Below are 21,545 nucleotides of genomic sequence, written 5' to 3'. Positions count from 1 at the left end.
AAACCTGCTGTCTGGTTTTTGTTTTTTTTACTGAGTTTACCTTTTTAGTCAATTACAGAGGTTTTTGTCACTTAATCAAGCTAATTAATCAATTAAGGCTGCAATCTTGTACACAATTACCTCAGAGTAAGCCCCAGTTCAGCATAGTGGGGCTTAAGTCTGAGTCAACATGTATAGGACTGTGCTGTAAAAGTGACCCAATCCTATTCCATAGCAACTAAACTGGTAGGCCCAAATGGTATATTCCCTGGCCAAGAAGGTAACTCATTTGTCACTTAGGGCCATGCTGGAATTTATTTTTATTTTTAAAGATATCTGCCAGATTTAGAACTTTACCTCAGAAAAGTAGGACTTTGGTGGACAGAACACAGACAGGGCCTGACCTGCAATGAGGAAAAGTGAGGTGAGCTGTGTTGAGCAGCTGATTTGGGGGCCCTAATTAGGTTACGTAATTGCAGTTCTACAGAATTCGTGTAGCATAGCCCCCTACTGCAGTGATTCCCACCTTTTTTTCACTTGCATCCCCCTTGGCAGCCCATTTCCATAAATTATACCCCTCAAATTAGCAAAATGTTTGTAATTTACACAATTGCTGTTATTTCAAATTTATATGTTTTCAGCCACTGATCCATATCTGATTATACACAAATTGATGACCAAAAACTAGCAGTTCTGGGGCTTTTGCAGCCAGCTAACTGTTTTCCTTCCTTCCTTGCCAACCCCACAAGGCATTCTAATACAGACCTGGCTTTTCCTGCCCTTATTCAATTTATTTTTCAAGTACCCCTAAAGGATCTATCAAAAACCCCTAGGGGTACACGTACCCCAGGCTGGAAAACACTGCCCTAACTGGGTGCCTTTTGGATCTTTGGAGTTGCCACAGGGGAGTTGTCAGAGCTTCTGAGAGGCAACATTCTGAGGAGTTTGTAAGAAGACTGGAGGGGGAGAGAGAAAAAGAGAGAGTACACCTGAGGAAGGAAAGAGCAGGCTAAAGAAGTTTGTGAAAAGATGGGAAAAAGAGGTGATTTTGAGAGGATTGAAAGAAGGTGCTAAGGCAACAGGAGGAGGAAGGGAGAGTGAGACAGAGACTGAACAATTCTGGAGCACTGCCTTTTGCTCATACACTGTGTGTAACCAGCAGCTGTGCCGGCTCCATCAGAGAGACACTCACAGCCCAGTAAATTGTTTGTGTGCCACTCTTCAATATGAATGTTCCCAGGATGGCTCACAACATGGAAATAAAAACAATGAAAGAAAACAATGCTACGGTAAAACAGCAGATGAAAACCAACAGCAATAGGACAGTCTCCTCACAAGTTTAAAAGCCTCGTAATATGAAAAAGTCTTTACCCTGGCACAGAAGACACATGAGCGTAAGCACCAGATAAGTTTCCCTGGGAGAGACAGTTCCACAGTTGGGCACCACAACCAAGGCGACCCTCTGTCCTGTCACCAACCACCTCGCCTCAGAAGGCAGGGAGATCCAGGGAAGAGCCTCTGGTGTATGGGCAGGTTGCTCACATGAGGGTGTAGGTACAGTATTCCTCCAGGTACCCAGGTTCCAAGGCCTGCTAGGCTTTAACAGTGAGCACCAGCACCTTGAATTGTCCTTAGAAACAAACTTCTAACCAATGGAGGTATTTAAGGATTGGTAATATGCATTTCCAACAACCTTGTTCAAAGCCTTGCAGCTTTTACTACATTTCAAGACCATGGAGCACTTTGATTTTCCACCTCAGATGTCAAAATGACTTAGGCTGCAATCCTAACCAATTTTCCAGCACTGACATAAGGCCAGTGCAGCTCCGCAGTAAGGGAACAAACATACCCTTACCTTGAGGAGGCCTCTATGATTGCCCCTCAACTGTGGAATGCAGCACATGCCCCACTGGCACAGCTATGCCAGTGCTGGAAAGTTGGTTAGTATTGCGCCCTAAGGCTGTTTCTGACCTTTGCATAACTTACCTGTTGGTCTGATCCAGCAGGGCTGTTCTTATGTGTCTGAAAAAATATTAATCCAGGTATCAATTTGTTCACTGTATTTTAGTTATTTTACTTGATTTTCTTTGCTTTACATGCAGCAATGTACAGATGGTTATGAGTGGGACCCCATCATGCAGCGGTGCAAAGGTACAGTTAACCATTGCGAGTTACTTCTAAATCTCATTATAACTGCCCAGAAGTACTGAGGATACTGGACCTGGGCAGGTTCACCTGCTCAGTGTGAATTTTTGTCATCTCTCCCCACTGGAAACTTTATAGAGAGGACAGTGAAGAAAGCATGGGCATGTGTGCAGAAGTTGTGCAAGAAGGCTGAGAACACACGTCCACTACTCAGGGATACAGTAGCTATTTCCTACACTGAGCAGGGGGTTGGATGACCTCCAGAGTCCCTTTCACTTCTCTGATCCTACTATATCCATTTCTTTCCCCCAAGGACTTCATCCTTGAGCACTTGTTTTCACATTTTCTGTGGTCATGCAAGCCCAAGTCCTATGAGGTTGATGCATGCACAGAAGCAAGTTTATATGTGAGGATCTTCCCTATTAGATAATTGTTGCTACAGGAGTTAAATCACAGAACCAGCATTCACAGTGCATGTGTTCTGTCACTCAGATAATTGGCATCTCCTGCTCTGATATTGCTGATGACCTGTTGACTTTGGTATTATTCCAAAATCTCAGAACAGATAAGAGTTCCTCACACAGTGCATAATATGTTGCTGCCACAGAATGTAGTGATGGCCACTAACACACATACTTTTGGAAGGAATTAGACAAATTCTGGATGACAGATTTGTTTAGGGCTATCAACCATGAGAATCAGTAAGCCACTGTATACTGATCAGTATGCCTGAATACCAGGGGGTGAGGAGCAAACAGCAAAGGAGAGTTCTTCTCCATGCACTGCATGTGGCCTTCCCAGTGGCATCCAGGTAGCCACTGTGGGAAACCAGATGTTGGTTTCAATCGACCTGATTGCTCAGGGTTCTTCTTATCATGGGGAAATTAACTTTGTGAATTCACTTCCTCTTCCTTTCTAAAAGCTGATCAGGATTCTTGCAAGGATTTGCAAAAGCTATTTTCGGTTGAAATATCAGTGTTTCCCACAATGTCAGTCCCACAAACTAACATTGATTTTTGGGATGCAAATCTAAGAGTATTCACAATTCATATCAAAATTATTGTTAGTCATGGCATCTTAATTGGCTCAGATTGCAATCCTAAGCACTCCTTTGGCCAGCCCAGGTCCCTTGTACTGACCCGGGAGTGTTGCAAATGTGCCATAAGGCACATTTGTACCTCCTTGTGAGTCAGAAAGACCAGCGCAAGGACATGTGCCGGCTTCCCCACACTTGAGCAGATTCCGAGACTGGTAAGTTTCTGCCAACTGAGTCAGGCCAGCATGGGGATCTGGGATGGCAGAGGAAGGGTGGAACGGAGGCGTTCTGGGGTGGGAGGGATGGTGGGCAACTCAGGGCAATATGGGGGATGGAGCTGGGAGTTACCCTACTCCCAGGTGACTCGGCACAGTGCCAGGTTGCTTGGATATGCGCCACCTCTTTAGGTGGCACAGATCCAAGTAGCCCCACTGGGGCTGCTGCCACATTACATGGGATACAGAGTATCAATTTTCCTTGCCCTAGGCTGAGCTGTGGCCAGGCCCAACCCTGCACTGGATACTGGACAGGCCAGCTGGTCTGCCTGTTTCATCAGGGGTTAGGATTGGGCTATTAATTGCACGCTGTATTCCCATCCAAAAGCATAGCACATCTCTAAGCAGCATATGCAGATATAAATAATGGTTGCACACTGCATTAACAATTGACTTAACTACCTAGAACATAAGAAGAGCCCCACTGGATCAGGCCATAGGCCCATCTAGTCCAGCTTCCTGAATCTCACAGCAGCCCACCAAATGCCCCAGGGAGCACACCAGATAACAAGAGACCTGCATCCTGGTGCCCTCCCTTGCATCTGGCCTTCTGACATAGCGCATTTCTAAAATCAGGAGGTTGCACATACACATCATGGCTTGTAACCCATAATGGATTTTTGCTCTGGAAATTTGTCCAATCACCTTTTAAAGGCATCTAGGCCAGATGCCATCACCACATCCTGTGGCAAGGAGTTCCACAGACCAACTACACGATGAGAAAACAAATATTTTCTATTGCCTGTCCTAACTCTCCCAACACTCAATTTTAGTGGATGTCCCCTAGTTCTGGTGTTATTTGAGACGGTAACGAGCATCTCTCTATCCACTCTATCCTTCCCATGCATAATTATGTATGTCTCAATCATGTCCCCCCTCAGGCGCCTCTTTTCTAGGCTGAAGAGGCCCAAACACTGTACCCTTTCCTCATAAGGAAGGTGACCTAGCCCAGTAATCATCTTGGTCACTCTCTTTTGCACCTTTTCCATTTCCACTATGTCCTTTTTGAGATGTTGTTACCAGAACTGGACGCAATACTCCAGGTGTGGCCTTACCATCGATTTGTACAATGGCATTATAATATTAGCCGTTTTGTTCTCAATACCTTTTCTAATGATCCCAAGCATAGAATTGGCCTTCTTCACTGCTGCCACACATTGGGTCGACACTTTCATTGAGCTGTCCACCACCACCCCAGGATCTCTCTCCTGATCTGTCACAGACAGCTCAGAATTCATTAGTCTATATTTTACCTTTATTTTACACATTCAGTCCCCTTTGACAATATTATTCTCAAAACTGCTGCGAGTTCAAAACACATATCTGCCACAGCAAATGTGCAATTTTCATAAAAGAAGCAGAAAACCGCAGATTTTTCCAAAATCTCTAGAATGTTCTGTTTCTGACATGTGTCTCTGTTTTGTTCCTAACCACAGATATCAATGAATGTGAAATTGTGCCTGATGCATGTAAAGGTGGGATGAAGTGTGTTAACCACTTTGGAGGATACCTCTGCCTGCCCAGAAATGCTCAAATCATTGTAAATAATGGTCAAGATGGAACTGCCACTGAGTCCACAAGTGGCAATCCAATCATTCGACGAACTCCTGTTGACAGTCCATCAACTGGTTATGGGCCATCTCAAATACAGTGTGCAGCTGGTTTTGAAGCAAGTGATCATAATGTGTGCCAGGGTAAGGACATCATATTAAGTTGAATTTTACATCCTTGTAGAGAATAACTGGGATAAGAACAGGTGTGGCTTTGGCCATGAGGCTCAGGGCCAGCTTTAAGCCAATTGGACCAACTGCTCTCAAGTGGGCCCCGGGGTCAAAGGGTGTCCAGCACTAGGATAATCTAGTCTTGTCAAATACACACAACACATTGCAAATGGACACTTTGAATTTTTTCTAAACAAAAAATACAATGAATATTTTTACTAAATCATTTCACAGTCACTAAAACAAGTGATTTTGTAACCATTTACTTTTCAAAGTTAATTTACACATTTTGTTTGTTTACTTGTAGGCTTACATGTATGCAATTTTGTCTTAAATTGTGCTTAGATCCATTTGATCCATTAACTCACATGCACTTTTTAAGTACACATTTTGATAGTGTTCCACTCTACTATACAGATATAAAGTTTATAATAACTTTTATTTATCGCTGTAAGATTCTACAGACCTTGTGAATCTGGAGCCCTGCAAAAAATGTTTCCAGTTAGGATCTGCAGCTTCTAAGGCTGGCCCTGATCAGGCGGTTTAGCTAATAGAGGAGGGAATAGAAATGCTAAGCATGTCCTCATTTTGACTGCATATGAAACACAGAAGACAGTTCATATTCGAGCCAATGGTCAGTGGAGTCACAGCCAAGGTACTTGTTTGAATGTGCTATGGTTGAAACTTGGGTTGATGTAGAACCCACGGAGCTAGTTAGCCAAGATGCAGCAATTTTTTAGTTCAGAGGGGATGTAGAGGCAGACAAGAGTTTGATAAGTTAACCCAGTAGGGACTGGACAATATCCTCAGCTGCTTTCAGGGAGGGAAACAAGGCAAGGAAACAAGGCAAGGGAACTGAGAGTGCTCAGTAGAAGGCAACTCAGCAGAGGCCAAGCTATTTTGTCATGCTCATGGGGTTTGTCATGCTCATGGGGAAGAAGGCACAGGAAAGCAGAGGAAGTAGTAACACCTGTCCTGGGCATTGGTTCATGCACTGGTTCTTAGGTCATTAAAGGGAGTTGGGGTGGTTGATGTAGCATTAACTGGTAACTCTTAGACATTAGGAGGAAGTAGATAATGTGACCAGACCTTTTATAGGAAATTTTGCTATATAACTAGAGCCTATTGAAGTGTGAACTCATCAGACTAATATTTTGTCCTGAGATGGTTCTTGATGGATTTCCTATTGCTGAACTCCAACAGAGGTGGTAGGGACCAATCCTATCCAATTTTCCAATGCTGGTGCAACTATACCAGTGATGCATGTGCTGCATCCTATGGTGGGGAGGCAGTCACAGAGGCTTTACCTATTTGTTACCTCTGGTGCAGCTGCACTGGTGCTTGAAAGTTGGATAGGATTGGACCTGAGGTCTACTATAGAGTAGCAGCCTCAATGTTCTGACTAGGAACTTCACAGTTACCTAGAAGACTTGTGTCCTGGTTGGAATAAGTCACTTGATTGAATTTTGAATTTCCAATGAAATTGGTGTGGGAAACCAGGGACAAGTGGTCCTGTTTAACTCAGAGTCAGGAAGTTTCCAGGATATGGCACCGTTTGATGATCTGGCTAAGATGGGCAAACAAGGTGTGGCTGGTCATGGAATTTTTCAAAGGAAAGGCTTCTCACAAGCCAGCAGGTAGAGCGGATTATTGCTTCAGTGAACCAAAGTTGACCTTTTATCCAAAGGCCTGCAGGAACTAATGAGCTCTTGCCATCAACCCAAGTAAAGCATAGGGACAGGCAAATCTAGCATGGCTTGAGTTATGAGTCTCCACTCCTGTGACCCGACTAGTCCTAACTGGTAGACTTTGAGTCACCCAGAGCGTTTTCGTGACTCCAAACACTCGAGTCACAAGTCTTTTTGATACACGTGCCAGGTGTGGCTCAACAGGAAAAAATGGAGCTGCTGCCAGGGTGTGTGTAGGAGTTCTCTTTAAACCACTCCCCTGATGTCCCCATCCCATCTGTAAACCAGGCAGGAGACAGTGGAATGGACTGTGTGAGAGTTGGGTCAGAAGCTGCAAGAGTGAAGTGTGTCATGAGCAGCAGCTGGGAGGCTTACCAGTATGACCCAATCCTTTGCAGCTGTACTCAGAAGTAGCCCTATTTGCACCAGTTATTCAGTGAGGCATCCTCCTAAGTAACAACAGGGCCAAAAGGAATCATGCAGATGGAAAGCGTGATTGCTATGAACCGCCTCCCCCGGCTTCCCTGCCTCCTCCCCCTCCCTGGGCTTCTCCAGTGAGTTCTAAGGCAAGAAACCCCTTGGGCTCTTCCTTCTACCCTACCTCATCCAAAGAAACAAGTCAGACCGCCCATCCTTTGTCCAATGACCATTGGTTCCTTCAGAGATGGACAAGAGAGCCTGCTCCTGCCTCCCACCTCCTGCTCAATGCAAAAGCAAAACATTAACCCTTCCCTGCCTCCTGGCTGGAACTTCTCTGCTGCTCATCAGGTCTAAATGATGGCCCCACAAAGGGGGTCTTTTGTGGTCTTTCATGCTGCAAAAAAGTAACTAAGCACACCAAGACACAGACTGTATGCGTGGGACCAAGTGCCGAGTCAGTGGCCTCAGACTTGAGTCAATGCCCAAGTCATCAACATAATCTGCATGAGTCAGCAAAAAACATGGGTTTTTGTGACTCAAATTTGAGTCACCTAACTCGGGTTCCTATCCCTGGTAAATGGGTAGTGTTCTCCTGGCATGGGCCCAGCAGTATGCGCATGCAGTTGCACCTGTTTTTCCTTTGCACATGTACTGCCTCTTTTGCCATTTATAACTGACATTTGAAGACTTCCGTCTTCTGTAAGGCCTTTTATTGAGTGACATGTGCCGGAACCAGATACTTCTGCCTCAAACCTGGCTCTTCCACCAGCAGAACATGCATTTTCCCCTGGCAGGGCAGTTGTGATAGGATTTGGTTGCAAGTAGCTTTTAATGGAGCTTGAGATTTAATGGAGCTCCCAAGTAAGTATAGGTCAGTCCTCTTTATCCATGGGTTCAGGACCTGCAGATTTGATCCATCAGGAGGGCTGACCTGTACCTCCTGAACATGACCAGAAGAGTCGCATTCCAGACCTGACATCTGGAGGTCCTCTGCCTCCCACCTGCAAATTCCATTATCTGCTGGTTTCTCTCTCTCTGTCTCTGTGTGTGTGTCCAGGAATGGTTTCACTGAGGATGCTAAGGTCCAACTGTATATTTAGGGTTGAAGCCTTATTTTAGGTTTTATTTTGAATTTCTTTTTGGATTTAAAAAAATATATGTATGTTATGAACCATCTTGTGCTGGTCATTGCCTAGGAAAGATTGGTTGGAAATTGTTACAATAAATAAAAAAATAAGTAAAAATAATTCAGAAAAGGAGATGATCTGCTTAGGTTAAGGAAAAATATAAGAAATAATAGCAAAGAACTGGTTGTTAACAATGTTAGGTTAGAAATGTTAGCATAGAAGAAAGGGACTTTTTTATATAGAGATGTCAAATTTCAAAAATGTTTCTCTGTTTTCTGTCTATATAGATCCTAATGGGAAATTGGCATAAAACCATTTCAGGGAATATGAATTTAGAGTAAAATGTTTTTTGGTTAAAATGGAGAAAATATATATCTTTCTATCTTTGATACTGAGGACAAAGGGCAGGCACAATGGATTTTAATATGATGCAGTACAGTACACTGTATTTGTGTAAGCCATAGGCCATAACAATTTCCATGATAAATCAATGTATCAGTAAAAATGGCACAACAGGATTCATTAATATACAGTATAGAACTACCAAAGCATGCAATTAAAAAAACCTAACATAATACAAATCTAGAATTATCATCACTGTAATGATTATCTCTTCCTTGTTGCTGGCCCCTTTTTTGGTAATTCCAGCAACAGTCAGAAGAATAGTTTTTCTCACAATGATTTTAGCATCTTTATCCTTCCTCCCCCCAACAATATCCAAGAACGTACATTATTTTACCTTTCCAGCTTGCAACAGATCCGTGTACATTTCTGATACTGTCTGTGTACCTAGTCAATTGCTCTATAAGGAAACTATTAGTGTAAGCTAATGGTTTCTCATTTTTCTTATAAGAACATAAGAACATAAGAACAGCCCCACTGGATCAGGCCATAGGCCCATCTAGTCCAGCTTCCTGTATCTCACAGCGGCCCACCAAATGCCCCAGGGAGCACACCAGATAACAAGAGACCTCGTCCTGGTGCTCTCCCCTACATCTGGCATTCTGACTTAACCCATTCCTAAAATCAGGAGGTTGCGCATACACATCATGGCTTGTACCCCATAATGGATTTTTCCTCCAGAAACTCGTCCAATCCACTTTTAAAGGCGTCTAGGCTAGACGCCAGCACCACATCCTGTGGCAAGGAGTTCCACAGACTGACCACGCGCTGAGTAAAGAAATATTTTCTTTTGTCTGTCCTAACCCGCCCAGCACTCAATTTTAGTGGATGTCCCCTGGTTCTGGTATTATGTGAGAGTGTAAAGAGCATCTCCCTATCCACTCTGTCCATCCCCTGCATAATTTTGTATGTCTCAATCATGTCCCCCCTCAAGCGTCTCTTTTCTAGGCTGAAGAGGCCCAAACGCCGTAGCCTTTCCTCATAAGGAAGGTGCCCCAGCCCCGTAATCATCTTAGTCGCTCTCTTTTGCACCTTCTCCATTTCCACTATGTCTTTTTTGAGATGCGGCGACCAGAACTGGACACAATACTCCAGGTGTGGCCTTACCATCGATTTGTACAACGGCATTATAATATTAGCCGTTTTGTTCTCAATACCCTTCTAATGATCCCAAGCATAGAATTGGCCTTCTTCACTGCCGCCGCACATTGGGTCGACACTTTCATCGACCTGTCCACCACCACCCCAAGATCTCTCTCCTGATCTGTCACAGACAGCTCAGAACCCATCAGCCTATATCTAAAGTTTTGATTTTTTGCCCCAATGTGCATGACTTTACACTTACCGACATTGAAGCGCATCTGCCATTTTGCTGCCCATTCTGCCAGTCTGGAGAGATCCTTCTGGAGCTCCTCACAATCACTTCTGGTCTTCACCACTCGGAAAAGTTTGGTGTCGTCTGCAAACTTAGCCACTTCACTGCTCAATCCTGTCTCCAGGTCATTTATGAAGAGGTTGAAAAGCACCGGTCCCAGGACAGATCCTTGGGGCACACCACTTTTCACCTCTCTCCATTGTGAAAATTGCCCATTGACACCCACTCTCTGCTTCCTGGCCTCCAACCAGTTCTCAATCCACGAGAGGACCTGTCCTCTAATTCCCTGACTGTGGAGTTTTTTCAGTAGCCTTTGGTGAGGGACCGTGTCAAATGCCTTCTGAAAGTCCAGATATATAATGTCCATGGGTTCTCCCGCATCCACATGCCTGTTGACCTTTTCAAAGAATTCTATAAGGTTCGTGAGGCAAGACTTACCCTTACAGAAGCCATGCTGACTCTCCCTCAGCAAGGCCTGTTCGTCTATGTGTTTTGAGATCCTATCTTTGATGAGGCATTCCACCATCTTACCCGGTATGGATGTTAGGCTGACCGGCCTATAGTTTCCCGGGTCCCCCCTCTTTCCCTTTTTAAAAATAGGCGTGACATTTGCTATCCTCCAATCTTCTGGTACCGTGGCCGTTTTTAGGGACAAGTTGCATACCTTAGTCAAGAGATCTGCAACTTCATTCTTCAATTCCTTAATAACCCTTGGGTGTATGCCATCAGGGCCCGGTGACTTATTGATCTTTAATTTATCAATGAGGTCTGAAACATCTTCTCTTTTAACCTCTATCTGACTTAACTCCTCGGTCAGGAGGGGCCGTTCGGGCAGCGGTATCTGCCCGAGGTCTTCTGCCGTGAAGACAGATGCAAAGAACTCATTTAATTTCTCTGCCATCTCTAAGTCTCCTTTTATCTCCCCTTTCCCTCCCTCACCATCCAGAGGGCCAACCGCTTCTCTGGCGGGTTTCCTGCTTCTAACATATTTGAAGAAGCTTTTATTATTCCCCTTAATGTTGCTGGCCATGCGTTCCTCATAGTCTCGCTTGGCCTCCCCTATCACCTTCTTACATTTCTTTTGCCACAGTTTATGTTCCTTTTTATTCTCTTCATTAGGGCAAGACTTCCATTTACGGAAGGAAGCTTCCTTGCCCTTCACAGCCTCTCTAACTTGGCTGGTTAGCCATGCGGGCACTCTCCTGGATTTAGTGGAACCCTTCTTTCTTTGCGGTATACACCTCTGCTGGGCCTCTATTACTGTTGTTTTAAGCAGCCTCCATGCACTCTGGAGAGACTGGACTCTTTTTACCCTCCCTTTCAACCTCCTTCTAACCAGCCTCCTCATTTGAGGGAAGTCCGCCCGTCGGAAGTCAAGGGTTTTTGTTAGAGATTTGCCTGGTATTCTTCCCCCAACGTGCACATCAAAACGGATCGCAGCATGATCACTGTTCCCCAATGGCTCAGTAACGTTTACATCTCTAACCAGGTCCTGCGTACCGCACAAAATTAAATCCAGAGTCACCTGTCCTCTGGTGGGCTCCTTGACTAGCTGATCTAAGCCACAGTCATTTAGCACGTCAAGAAATCCGGTTTCCTTATCGTGACCAGAACACAAATTGACCCAGTCAATATGAGGATAATTGAAGTCCCCCATGATTACAACCCTGTCCTTCCTTGTCACCTCCCTGATCTGTTTCCTCATTTCAAGGTCCCCATCCGATTTCTGGTCTGGAGGACGATAGCACGCCCCCAGTATTACATCGCTGCACAAGCCTGGTAATTTAACCCACAGAGATTCTACGGTGGAGTCGGACCCACCTTCAATCTCTACTTTGCTGGATTCTATCCCTTCCTTAACATAAAGGGCCACCCCACCTCCAACACGCCCCTGCCTGTCCCTCCTGTAGAGTTTATAGCCCGGGATTGCGGTATCCCACTGATTCTCCGCATTCCACCAGGTTTCCGTTATGCCCACTATGTCAATATTTTCCCTTGTCACCAGACATTCCAGTTCTCCCACCTTTGCTCGTAGACTTCGGGCATTCGCATAAAAGCATTTATACACGGAATGCCCCAGGATGGGCTGCTTATTTGCTCCTTTGTCCCCGCATCCTCTCATTGTGCCAAACCGTCTATCACATCCCATCACCCTACCTTTCCCAATTTCTTCTCCTACCCTGCCTTTGTCTTGTTGTTCTCTAACCTCCCCATCCTCATCCCATAGGGATGAGGAGTCCCGAACCGGATGCCCCTCGGCTCCTGTCGGCCTTCCCCCAGGGATCAGTTTAAAAGCTGCTCTGCCACCTTTTTAATGTTATGCGCCAGCAGTCTGGTTCCATTCTGGTTCAAATGGAGCCCGTCCCTCTTGTACAGGCCCTGCTTGTCCCAAAACGTTCCCCAGTGCCTAACGAATCTAAACCCCTCCTCCCTACACCACCGTCTCATCCACGCATTGAGACCCCTGATCTCCGCCTGCCTAGCTGGCCCTGCGCGTGGAACAGGTAGCACTTCAGAGAACGCTACCTTTGAGGTCCTGGCTTTCAGCTTCCTGCCTAAAAGCCTAAATTTGGCCTCCAGGACCTCCCAGCTACACTTGCCCACGTCGTTGGTGCCGACATGCACCACAGCCGCTACCTCTCCCCCAGCACTGTCTACTAGCCTGTCTAGACGAGAAGTGATGTCCGCAACCTTCGCACCAGGCAGGCAAGTCACCATGCGGTCCTCACATCCGTCGCAAACCCCCCTCTCTATGTTTCTAATAATCGAATCCCCCACTACAAGAAGCCCCCGACCCCCCTCCCGCCGAGGAGTATCCCGAGTGCGCTCGGATACGGGCCCATCCCCTGGAGAAGGGATCCCCCCTAGGGGATTGTTTCCCTCCTCTCCAGGATGACGTCCTCCAGTCCCGAGACTTCCCACCCGGGCAGCCGGTAAGCTAATGGTTTCTCATTAGTGTAAGCTAATGGTTTCTCATTAGTGTAAGCTAATGGAAACTCATTTTTCCCATGAGAAGTCATCTTCTCTTGCATACAGCTGACACAGTGTTGACTGAAACAACCAGATAGTAAACCATGGTTTATTCAGTCATACATATAATCTAAACCAGCACACCCTCTCCTTGGTTGTACCTGTCAACATTATGCTTGGTTTAAGCTGCAGAAACATGACTTGTCTGAATTCAGAACTGTACTTTAACTGTGGTTTGCAAACCATGATTGAACTCTGGCTTCATATGCTGGTTTAATTGTAGTTTGTCTGCCTTTCTATGTCTATGCTTTCTATCTTCAGTTTGATTGTTTTAAGATCTTGAAACATTAAAAATTGTTATTAGTCGTTATGGTGCATATGGTGCAGAAGAACAGAATAGAAATCCTTTTATAAATAAATAAAGCATAGTATAGTTTTATACTGTTTTATAATCCCAGGCAGGCAGCCTCTGGAACATCACATTAGACAATGGTAGTGGGCTGCATTTAGCTTGGTGGGTCATAGATTGTGTAAGCCACTTCACATTGTATCATCATTTATCTGTGACTGAATGTGTGATTTGAAATGCATTCAACTCTGCCCTACCAACAGACTGGAACTAGGACAGCAGCTCTGTGTTAGCACACATTCTTTGCATGCAGAAGATTCCATATGTGATCTCTAGTAGCTTTTCCAGGTAGGGCAGGGAAAGATCTTGTCTGAAATCCTGGAGAGCACCTACTTGTTAACATATACGGTACTGACCTAGATGGACCAAGGTTTGACTCAAGAAAGGCTGGTTTGGCAAGAGTTTGAAACACTTAAAAACCAGTTGGTGTTTTGGTGGTGGGTTTTTTTAGAATAAGGATTTTGTCCAACATGTTTAAATTATACCATAGATACTCACCTATAAGGGCACTCAGGGGTTGAAAAAGAGATAGTGACAGGGCAATCAATCTCCATGGTGATGGGCTTCAGGGCAAGCTACAGCCAAAGTTAACCTTTTCACTGCCCTTCTGGACACTCCTTCCATTTTGCAAATGTTTGGCAGAGATCTGGTTTTTTAAACACCAGGATGTAATCCTCATTTCCATCTGAAGCTGCAGCCAAAGTTAACCTTTTCAATGCACCTGAAATTTGCATTTAAATCAAGCAAGCCTTGTTCTCTTTGTCAGGAGCACATCCTACCCTTCTTCACCCTTGTTCCATTTTGCAAATGCTAGGCAGGGGTCTGTTTTTTTAAACACCAGAATGTAATCCTGATTTCCATTTGAAACAAAGTCAGAGGCTACAATGCAGCACACCATTCCTTAAGAATTACACTTAAGAAAATGAATGAAAGCAATGAATGTGCTTTTGAGTAGACAGGGTTGTAACTATGTAGCTGCACTTACTCACAGTCGTTTCTTGTTGCTTGTCTGTCTACACTGAACTAAATTGCACACTCCCAGTTATGTGTTATGTTGTATATGTAGAGCCTCTGACTTAACACACCAGGCACCTTAAAGAAGAAATTGATTAATGGTTCTACTGGTATGTTGTTTAGAGTGCACTTACTCTAATAGTGTTTACAAAAAGATTGTGAAGAGCAGAATTTTAAAAGCAAATTAATAAAAACGTATCTTATGATCTTTTACTATGTTTTTAATAATTTAGAGACTGTACAGTTCTTAGATAACAATTACTGGTAGGTTATTTTTCAGGATCTGGACTCGGATAAAATCAGACAAAACTATAATCAGACACTCCCCCCCTTAGTTTAAACCTCTCCCCCAACTTATCCTAGGGTCATAGAAAATTCCATGACTTTTGGCTCAAAACCTGCCCTCGACTTATCTTGTGAGATTGACTTATACTCAAGTATCTGTGGTACTTCATAAAATAAACCTCAAAAGAGCATTCATTTATGGTAACTTACTTTGAGAGTGACTTCTTTGTCAGTAAATGAGGTTGGCACTGTCTTAGTGAATGCTGAGAAAGGAACTACAGCTGTTTAATACAGCCTGTCTTAATTATAGCTACTTAACCATTTAATATAATTGGGTTGGAAGGGGTTTTTAGGTTGAGTCAGAGAATGAAAATAATGAATAACCCATGTTTTGGAAGATCGGTTTGCTGACGTATAGTTGGATCCCCCATTGGCTTGTCTTAGGCAAGTGTTTATGAATCAAAAGCAGAATTTGGCTCCGCATCTTTTCTTTCACAAAAATGATACATGCCGAAGGAACAGATGTTAAAGTAAACTATTTATACAAACAATGAAATGGGAAACAGTCTCCAGAGTTTACAGCAGTGTTGCAAGTCTTTTTCCTCATTGTGCAAACCCCTCCTCCCCGAACAACCTATTGCTAATATCCTGGGAATTTTTGCCTGGGGAGTGGTGGATGTACACTCATGCAAATGTTGCTCCTTAGCCAGCTTTTTTGAAGCAATGGCAAATTTCAAACTGGATCTCAGTGCAGGTCTACAAACTGAAAGTTCAAAGCCAGAGTATCAGAAGCCCATTAGTGGAACACATGTGCTGCATGCATCAGATGCAATGCTCAGCATCCTCAGTCAAAGGATTTTAGGGCCAAATCCTTCCCAACTTTCCAGCACTGATGCAGCCATGCCAGTGGGGTATACGCTGCATCATGTGGTATGGGGACAGTCATGGAGGCCTCCTCAATGTTAGAGGAGATTTGTTCCCTTATTTATGTGCTGCATTGCAGCTGCGTCAGCACTGGAAAGTTGGATAGCACTAGGCCCTTAGATAGCAGGGTCAATAAAGACTGCCACCAGAGACCTCAGAGGACCATCACCAGCCAGAGCAGGCAACTTTGGGCCAAGTAAGGCAACAGACCAGCCTGTCACGAGGCAGCTCCATACACCCACATGTTATATCCAAATTCTGTACAAATTGACTCTCAGAGTGGACCAGAGCAGAAACTACTTAGCACAAGAGAAAAAACAAGAAGAGTGCAAGTTTGTCCTCTTCCTTGTTTTTTTGAAAGTCTGTGGGCCATGAGGTTTTGGGTCTGTCCAATGATATAAACACTGCTGGTTCATCCATACAGCCGTTTGATGCAGGTTGTGTAAGTGGCAGAATGCAAGGGGTCCAAGGGGGTGGTGAATTCAGGGTGCCTTCCACCAAGGATGAGCATTCGAGTTGCGAAAACACTGATTTTTTGCAGCTCAAGTCACTGACGTCACTGACTTGCACCCAGTTTGCGACTCGGGGCCAGTGGCTTGGAAATGAGTCATGAGTTCAATTGATTATGAAATGTTTCAAAATAAGTAACAAACTGGAAGAAATATATTGTGGTTCCGATTTTATCACATATTTTAAAATATAAAACCACACTTACATGCCCTTCTGTGTATAAAGGCAGGGGATACATTTTAAAATTACATGCTTTTAAAAAACATTAAAGGTGTTAGTCATACAAGGATTTCTATGGTCTGGGGAAAGCAAGGGGATGTTGTAAACTTCAAGTATTTTATCATTTGTCTGTTTAATCCAGCAAGCGTGTGGCATAGAACAGATAATACATTTAAAATAAGTACACTTTAAGAAAAGGATGTATTTTTTACCCTGGAAAGTATGCTCAAGAAATTTGAGAGAGTTTTGAAGCAAAATTTGAACTGAACTGCTGCATTTAATGCAATGCTGGATGAAAATTGCTTGCAAAAGAGATTCATGTTTTACAGCTCCATTGTGAATTAACTTAATTGCTGTTAAAAGTAATTAATTCACAGGATACGCTGCAATGGGTTGTCAAGGGACATCTGACATATACATATACTTATACTTGAGCCTATTTTCTGATTCTCTTAATTGAACATGTCGTCCAACTTCTTCTGATTGCCTACAGATGTGGCATATTTTTACTCAGACTTGAGCAAAACTGGATTCTGTTTTCATATTCCACTTTGAAAAGGAATTATGCAGTGCTTAATGAATACTTTTCTTAATGAATACTTATGCCATGGACATCTTGTTATAACCTTTTGGAATACAAAGGACCTTCTCTTTTTATAACACAGAGATACTCTCTTATTTTGTTGCAATTCATTCTGGAGGTTAAAACATACAGGTTGATTAGCTGAACAAAATTGGGGGAAAAACTAATGTATCCTGATGTAGTGATTTCTTGGGTGTAGGAGCTCTACTGGACATATGGATCTCCCCCAACCAGTAAGTCCTTCTCCCAAGACAGCAGATTTGGGAGTACTTTAGCTGGAACAAGTCCAAGGAGACAAAGTAGGAATGTTGATTTACTCCAGCGGGGACAGCATCTAGCACAAGTCACCCATGTCAGGTGTCAGGTACCCCTGCTAATTGGGTAAGAGGCACTTGTTCAAGTGGGTGCTCCTTTTCTTAGCAGGGGGAGAGTAACTGACCCACCTCACCCCAGCACTGTCTGTTCTAGTGGCTGTCTGCTGGTATTCCTTGGCATCTTTTTAGATTGTGAGCCCTTTTGGGACAGGGAGCCATTTAGTTATTTGATTTTTCTCTGTAAACCACTTTGTGAACTTTTAGTTGAAAAGCGGTATATAAATATTTTTAATCATCATCATCATGTCAAGTGCTACCCTCCCACTAACGACATGCCCCCAGTCCTCCCCCTTTCTTCTCTGTTCCTCCTACCCACCTTCTTCCCTGTTCTGCCCATACTGCCAACACCTGCCACAGGAGATGTTTTGCGATGCCATAAAGCAGGGTTTCTCAAATTGTAGGTCGCAGTCCACTTGGTGGGTCATGACCTGATTGTTGGTGGGTAGTAAAGCTGAAAATGACAAGCAGATAGCTGAGAAGGAAAATACCTGGAGCCCTATGGAAAGTGAAACTGAGCCACATCATGCATTTACTCACGATTAGGCAAACGTGCCTTAGGGTATTGCAAAGGGCTGGCGGAGAAGAATCCAATGCCACCAGAATAGTCCCAATCCAATTAATGCAGATGCCAAAAAATAAGCAAAAAGGAAGTTCCTGTCTCCAAGCTCACAAATGTATTGAACCCTATGTAAAATGAAACTAAGCTACATGGTCATGTTTACTCATGAGTAAACAAATGTGCCTTGGCTCGTGTTGAAGGTCAGGCAAAGGGGAACGCAAGGCCACCAGAATGGTCCCGATCTGATCGAAGTGGAACTCAACAAATGTTTCAGAGACAGCCACTTCCCATAAAAAGAATAAAAACTGAGCTGGTAAGGTGAATATTTTTTTTTTCTTTTTTAGGTTTGTAATGCTGACAATCCTGACAGTGATATAGTTTAAATATAAGAACTTAAATTGAACTGGGCACTGGGTAGGGCTGAAAATCTTACTATTTTTTGTTTTTTTTTAGAGAGGGGAGAACTTGAGGTTATTGCAGGAAGGCTACAAAGAGACTTCACTTGGTAGAACAGGTCTGGCTTCCCCATCTCATTTCCCCTTATTTGTTTTACTCTAATTTAATTTATAATTATTTATTTTAATTTGCTTGATGATATCGCTGCAGCCGTGACATCACTTCCGGTGTTTTCCAGACAGATTATCATTCTAAAAAGTAGGTGCCATTGCTAAGAAGTTTGAGAACCACTGCCATAAAGCATCCACCACCATCAGAAACACTAGTTCCAGCAGTGCTACAAAATGTGTCAACTGCTCCTATACTGAAATGAATGCCCATGAATGCCCATGTGGTCAGAAGCACCATGTGCACATAGGAGCATAAATGAGACTTTGAATTGGAATGATTGCCTCTGTCACTATATCAGTTTTTTGAACTGGACAGTGAAATGCTTTTTATATTTTTAATAAACCCTTTATCTTAAAATCAGTAAAGTGCACAAGATCAGCAAACTGATGTTTGTTCTGGGTGGTGTAGCACTTGATGGCCATTGAGAAGCCTCGCATCCATAACACAACAATCTGTCTCATCATATAATGGGCCAAGAGTACCCTAGCCCAGGGCATCAGCATCCGATTGATTTCTCTGAAACCTTCCAGGCCCAACTAAGCTAACAGATAAAGCTCTTACAGCTGGAAAACTGTGATACTGTTCAGTAGGTGTAGAAGAAAATGAGTTTATATCCATCCCTTTCTTTATCCTGCCCCAGTTTTTCTCCTATCGCAAATTGACCTTTCACTATCATTATTTTCAACAAAAAGTTTACAAAGCAGTTTAGAGAAAAAAATAAAATGAAAAGGGCTCACCATCTAAAAAGATGCAGAAGAAACACCAGCGAACAGCCAGTAGAAAAGACATAGTGCTAGTATGAATAGGGACAGTTATTCTCTCCTGTTAAATATAAAGAAGAGCACCCCTTGGGGGGAAAAATGCCTCTTTGTCCAATTAACAGCGAAACTTCCTTCAGAAGCTTCATGGTTGTCAGTAGTCTATGACTGATGCCATATCACCCTTCCAGTATTCAGCATTCCATGGCATCACAGCCTCTTGACTTGGGGAGCTCACATGCGCTGTAGAACAATGGTCCCCAAATTTCTCCTCAGAAGTTTAGGAAGAACTACGTCTTTGTGGGAGTGGGGAGAAGGCAACAACGCGATCCCCAGGATCCCACTGCTGGGAACGGTGGGGTGGTTTTCACTTACCTCCCCCTGTGCTGTCCTTTGTAGGGTGCGAGGATCTCCGCAGACGTCTCTTCAAGGCGCCCCTAGCCTTAGCAGTGGCGAGATCCTGGGGATGATGTCGCTGGCTTTCCCCACCCCCAACCCCTTAAGGGACCAGGGATAAGTACTTGCCAGGCTGCTGGGTCACAGCCCACCAGTTTGGGAAACACTTCAGTGGAAAGTTGGTAGTCCATTGCTTATGCATACAATTTCATGTGGATCAAGTCATAAGGGAGTTCCATCATCTTACATTTCTCCTTCATTAGCAATTTCTCATAAAAGATAAATGATTTAGGGTGCAATCCTAACCTACTTTCCAGCAATGTCATAAGGGCAATGCAGCTCCAAGGTAACGGAACAAACATTCCCTTTGAGGAGGCCTCCACAAGTGCTACCAAACTGCAGGATGCAGCAAATATCCCATTGGCACAGCTGTGCCATGCTGAGAAGTTGGTTAGGATTTGGACCTTAGTAATTAAAGTATATAAACTGAAATTTATTTTCAGATATTTAGGAAAGGTATGTTACGGAAACATCCAATAATCTTGAAGAGTTCCCATCTACCTTATTCAATGTATATTTTCACTGAAATAAAATAAAAAAGAATTTACAAATTATAGAGTAATCGAGTAACTTGGCCTCCTTGTGGTAACTATAAAGTAGCTACTATAATAATTAACATTTTTTGAGTTTTATTTGCTGGCATGTTGTGGATTTCAAACCAGAGTAAAAGTGAGTTCTCTTGTAAATATAATAGAGAGATATCCAATTTTTGTTAGGTGATTAAACAGAAAACTGCTTGTCTTTGAAGCTCAAAAAAAAAAAAGACACCAGGGGAAAAAAAATTTTAAATTATAATGCTAATGGGATAAAATATTCTTGAGGAGTTACAAAGCCTTTCTACACCTTAACACAATTTGGAGCTCTCTTAGAGCCCAATCCCGGGCACAGTGCGCTGGCTCAGCACCGGTGCGCACTGTCTCAAATGTGCCATAACACACGTTTACGGGCCCTACCACCGGGCGAGTGCAGTGGTAGCCCAGTGCGGGCCAGCGCTGGGCTACTGCCAGGTGGGCACCCAGTTTGGACCGCTGAGCAGAAGAGAGATAAGTGGGGACAGGGAGGAGGCGTTTTGGGGTTGAGGGAGGCAGCGGAGCACAGGGAGAGGGCGTGGAGGAGGCATGCTGGGGGAGGGAGGGAGGCAGGACCGGTGAAGCAATGCTCCACCAGTTCCAAAGCCTCCGTATTGGGCTTGCCATCTTACACAGAGGCTCTTGATTCATCGCTGACCTTTTAGTTGGCTATGAATCGAGTAGGCCCATTGCGGAGCTGCTCTCGGGAGAAGGATTTGAAAGTCCCCTTTTCCCAAGGAGTTGCCAGCAGCTGCCCGAAGTGTGCAGGATGCGGCGGCAGCCATTTTCAGCGCCGCTGCAGCCACGCTCCCCGGGCAGCTCAGGATTGGGCTGCCCATGATGTATTTTTTTGTCCTTAAAAAGACACCATTGTGAAATTTGTCCATGCTAAAGTTGAGCTGGTTTAACATTCATTCCTAGGGAACCTTGAGAACTGAACTGGTTCTTCTAGTAAAAGGAAGCCATGACCAGGGCTGGAGCATCCATGAGGCCAACTGAAGCAGTTACCTTAGGCAGCAAATTGGTTGGGAGGCACCCATCTCTGTCTGCCTGTTTTCCTCCATTGGTCCTTCTTCTCCTTCCTCTTCCTGAATTGGGAAACAGTGGGACAGAGAAGAAGCAGCAATGTGGAGAAGAGGGGAGTGCTGAGCTAGATAACTGGAGAGTGGAAAGGGCAGAG

At 44.0% G+C, this 21,545-nt stretch overlaps 1 protein-coding gene across 4 annotated transcripts in view; it reads left to right on the top strand.

The window, feature by feature from the left end:
* EFEMP1 (EGF containing fibulin extracellular matrix protein 1) overlaps positions 1-21,545 on the top strand; it is a 69,557-nt gene that overhangs the window by 10,242 nt on the left and 37,770 nt on the right. For all 4 annotated transcript variants that reach the window (XM_066626120.1, XM_066626129.1, XM_066626101.1 and 1 more), the window contains exons 3-4: positions 2,082-2,130; positions 4,872-5,129. In XM_066626120.1, coding sequence (XP_066482217.1) covers positions 2,082-2,130; positions 4,872-5,129 — 307 coding nt within the window. The remainder of the gene's footprint in view (positions 1-2,081; positions 2,131-4,871; positions 5,130-21,545) is intronic.

This window comes from Tiliqua scincoides, chromosome 1 (genome assembly GCF_035046505.1).
Source record: "Tiliqua scincoides isolate rTilSci1 chromosome 1, rTilSci1.hap2, whole genome shotgun sequence".
NCBI classification, from domain to species: Eukaryota; Metazoa; Chordata; class Lepidosauria; order Squamata; family Scincidae; genus Tiliqua; species Tiliqua scincoides.
Note: the sequence above shows the minus strand (reverse complement) of the source record. Positions and strands in the feature narration are given on the sequence as shown.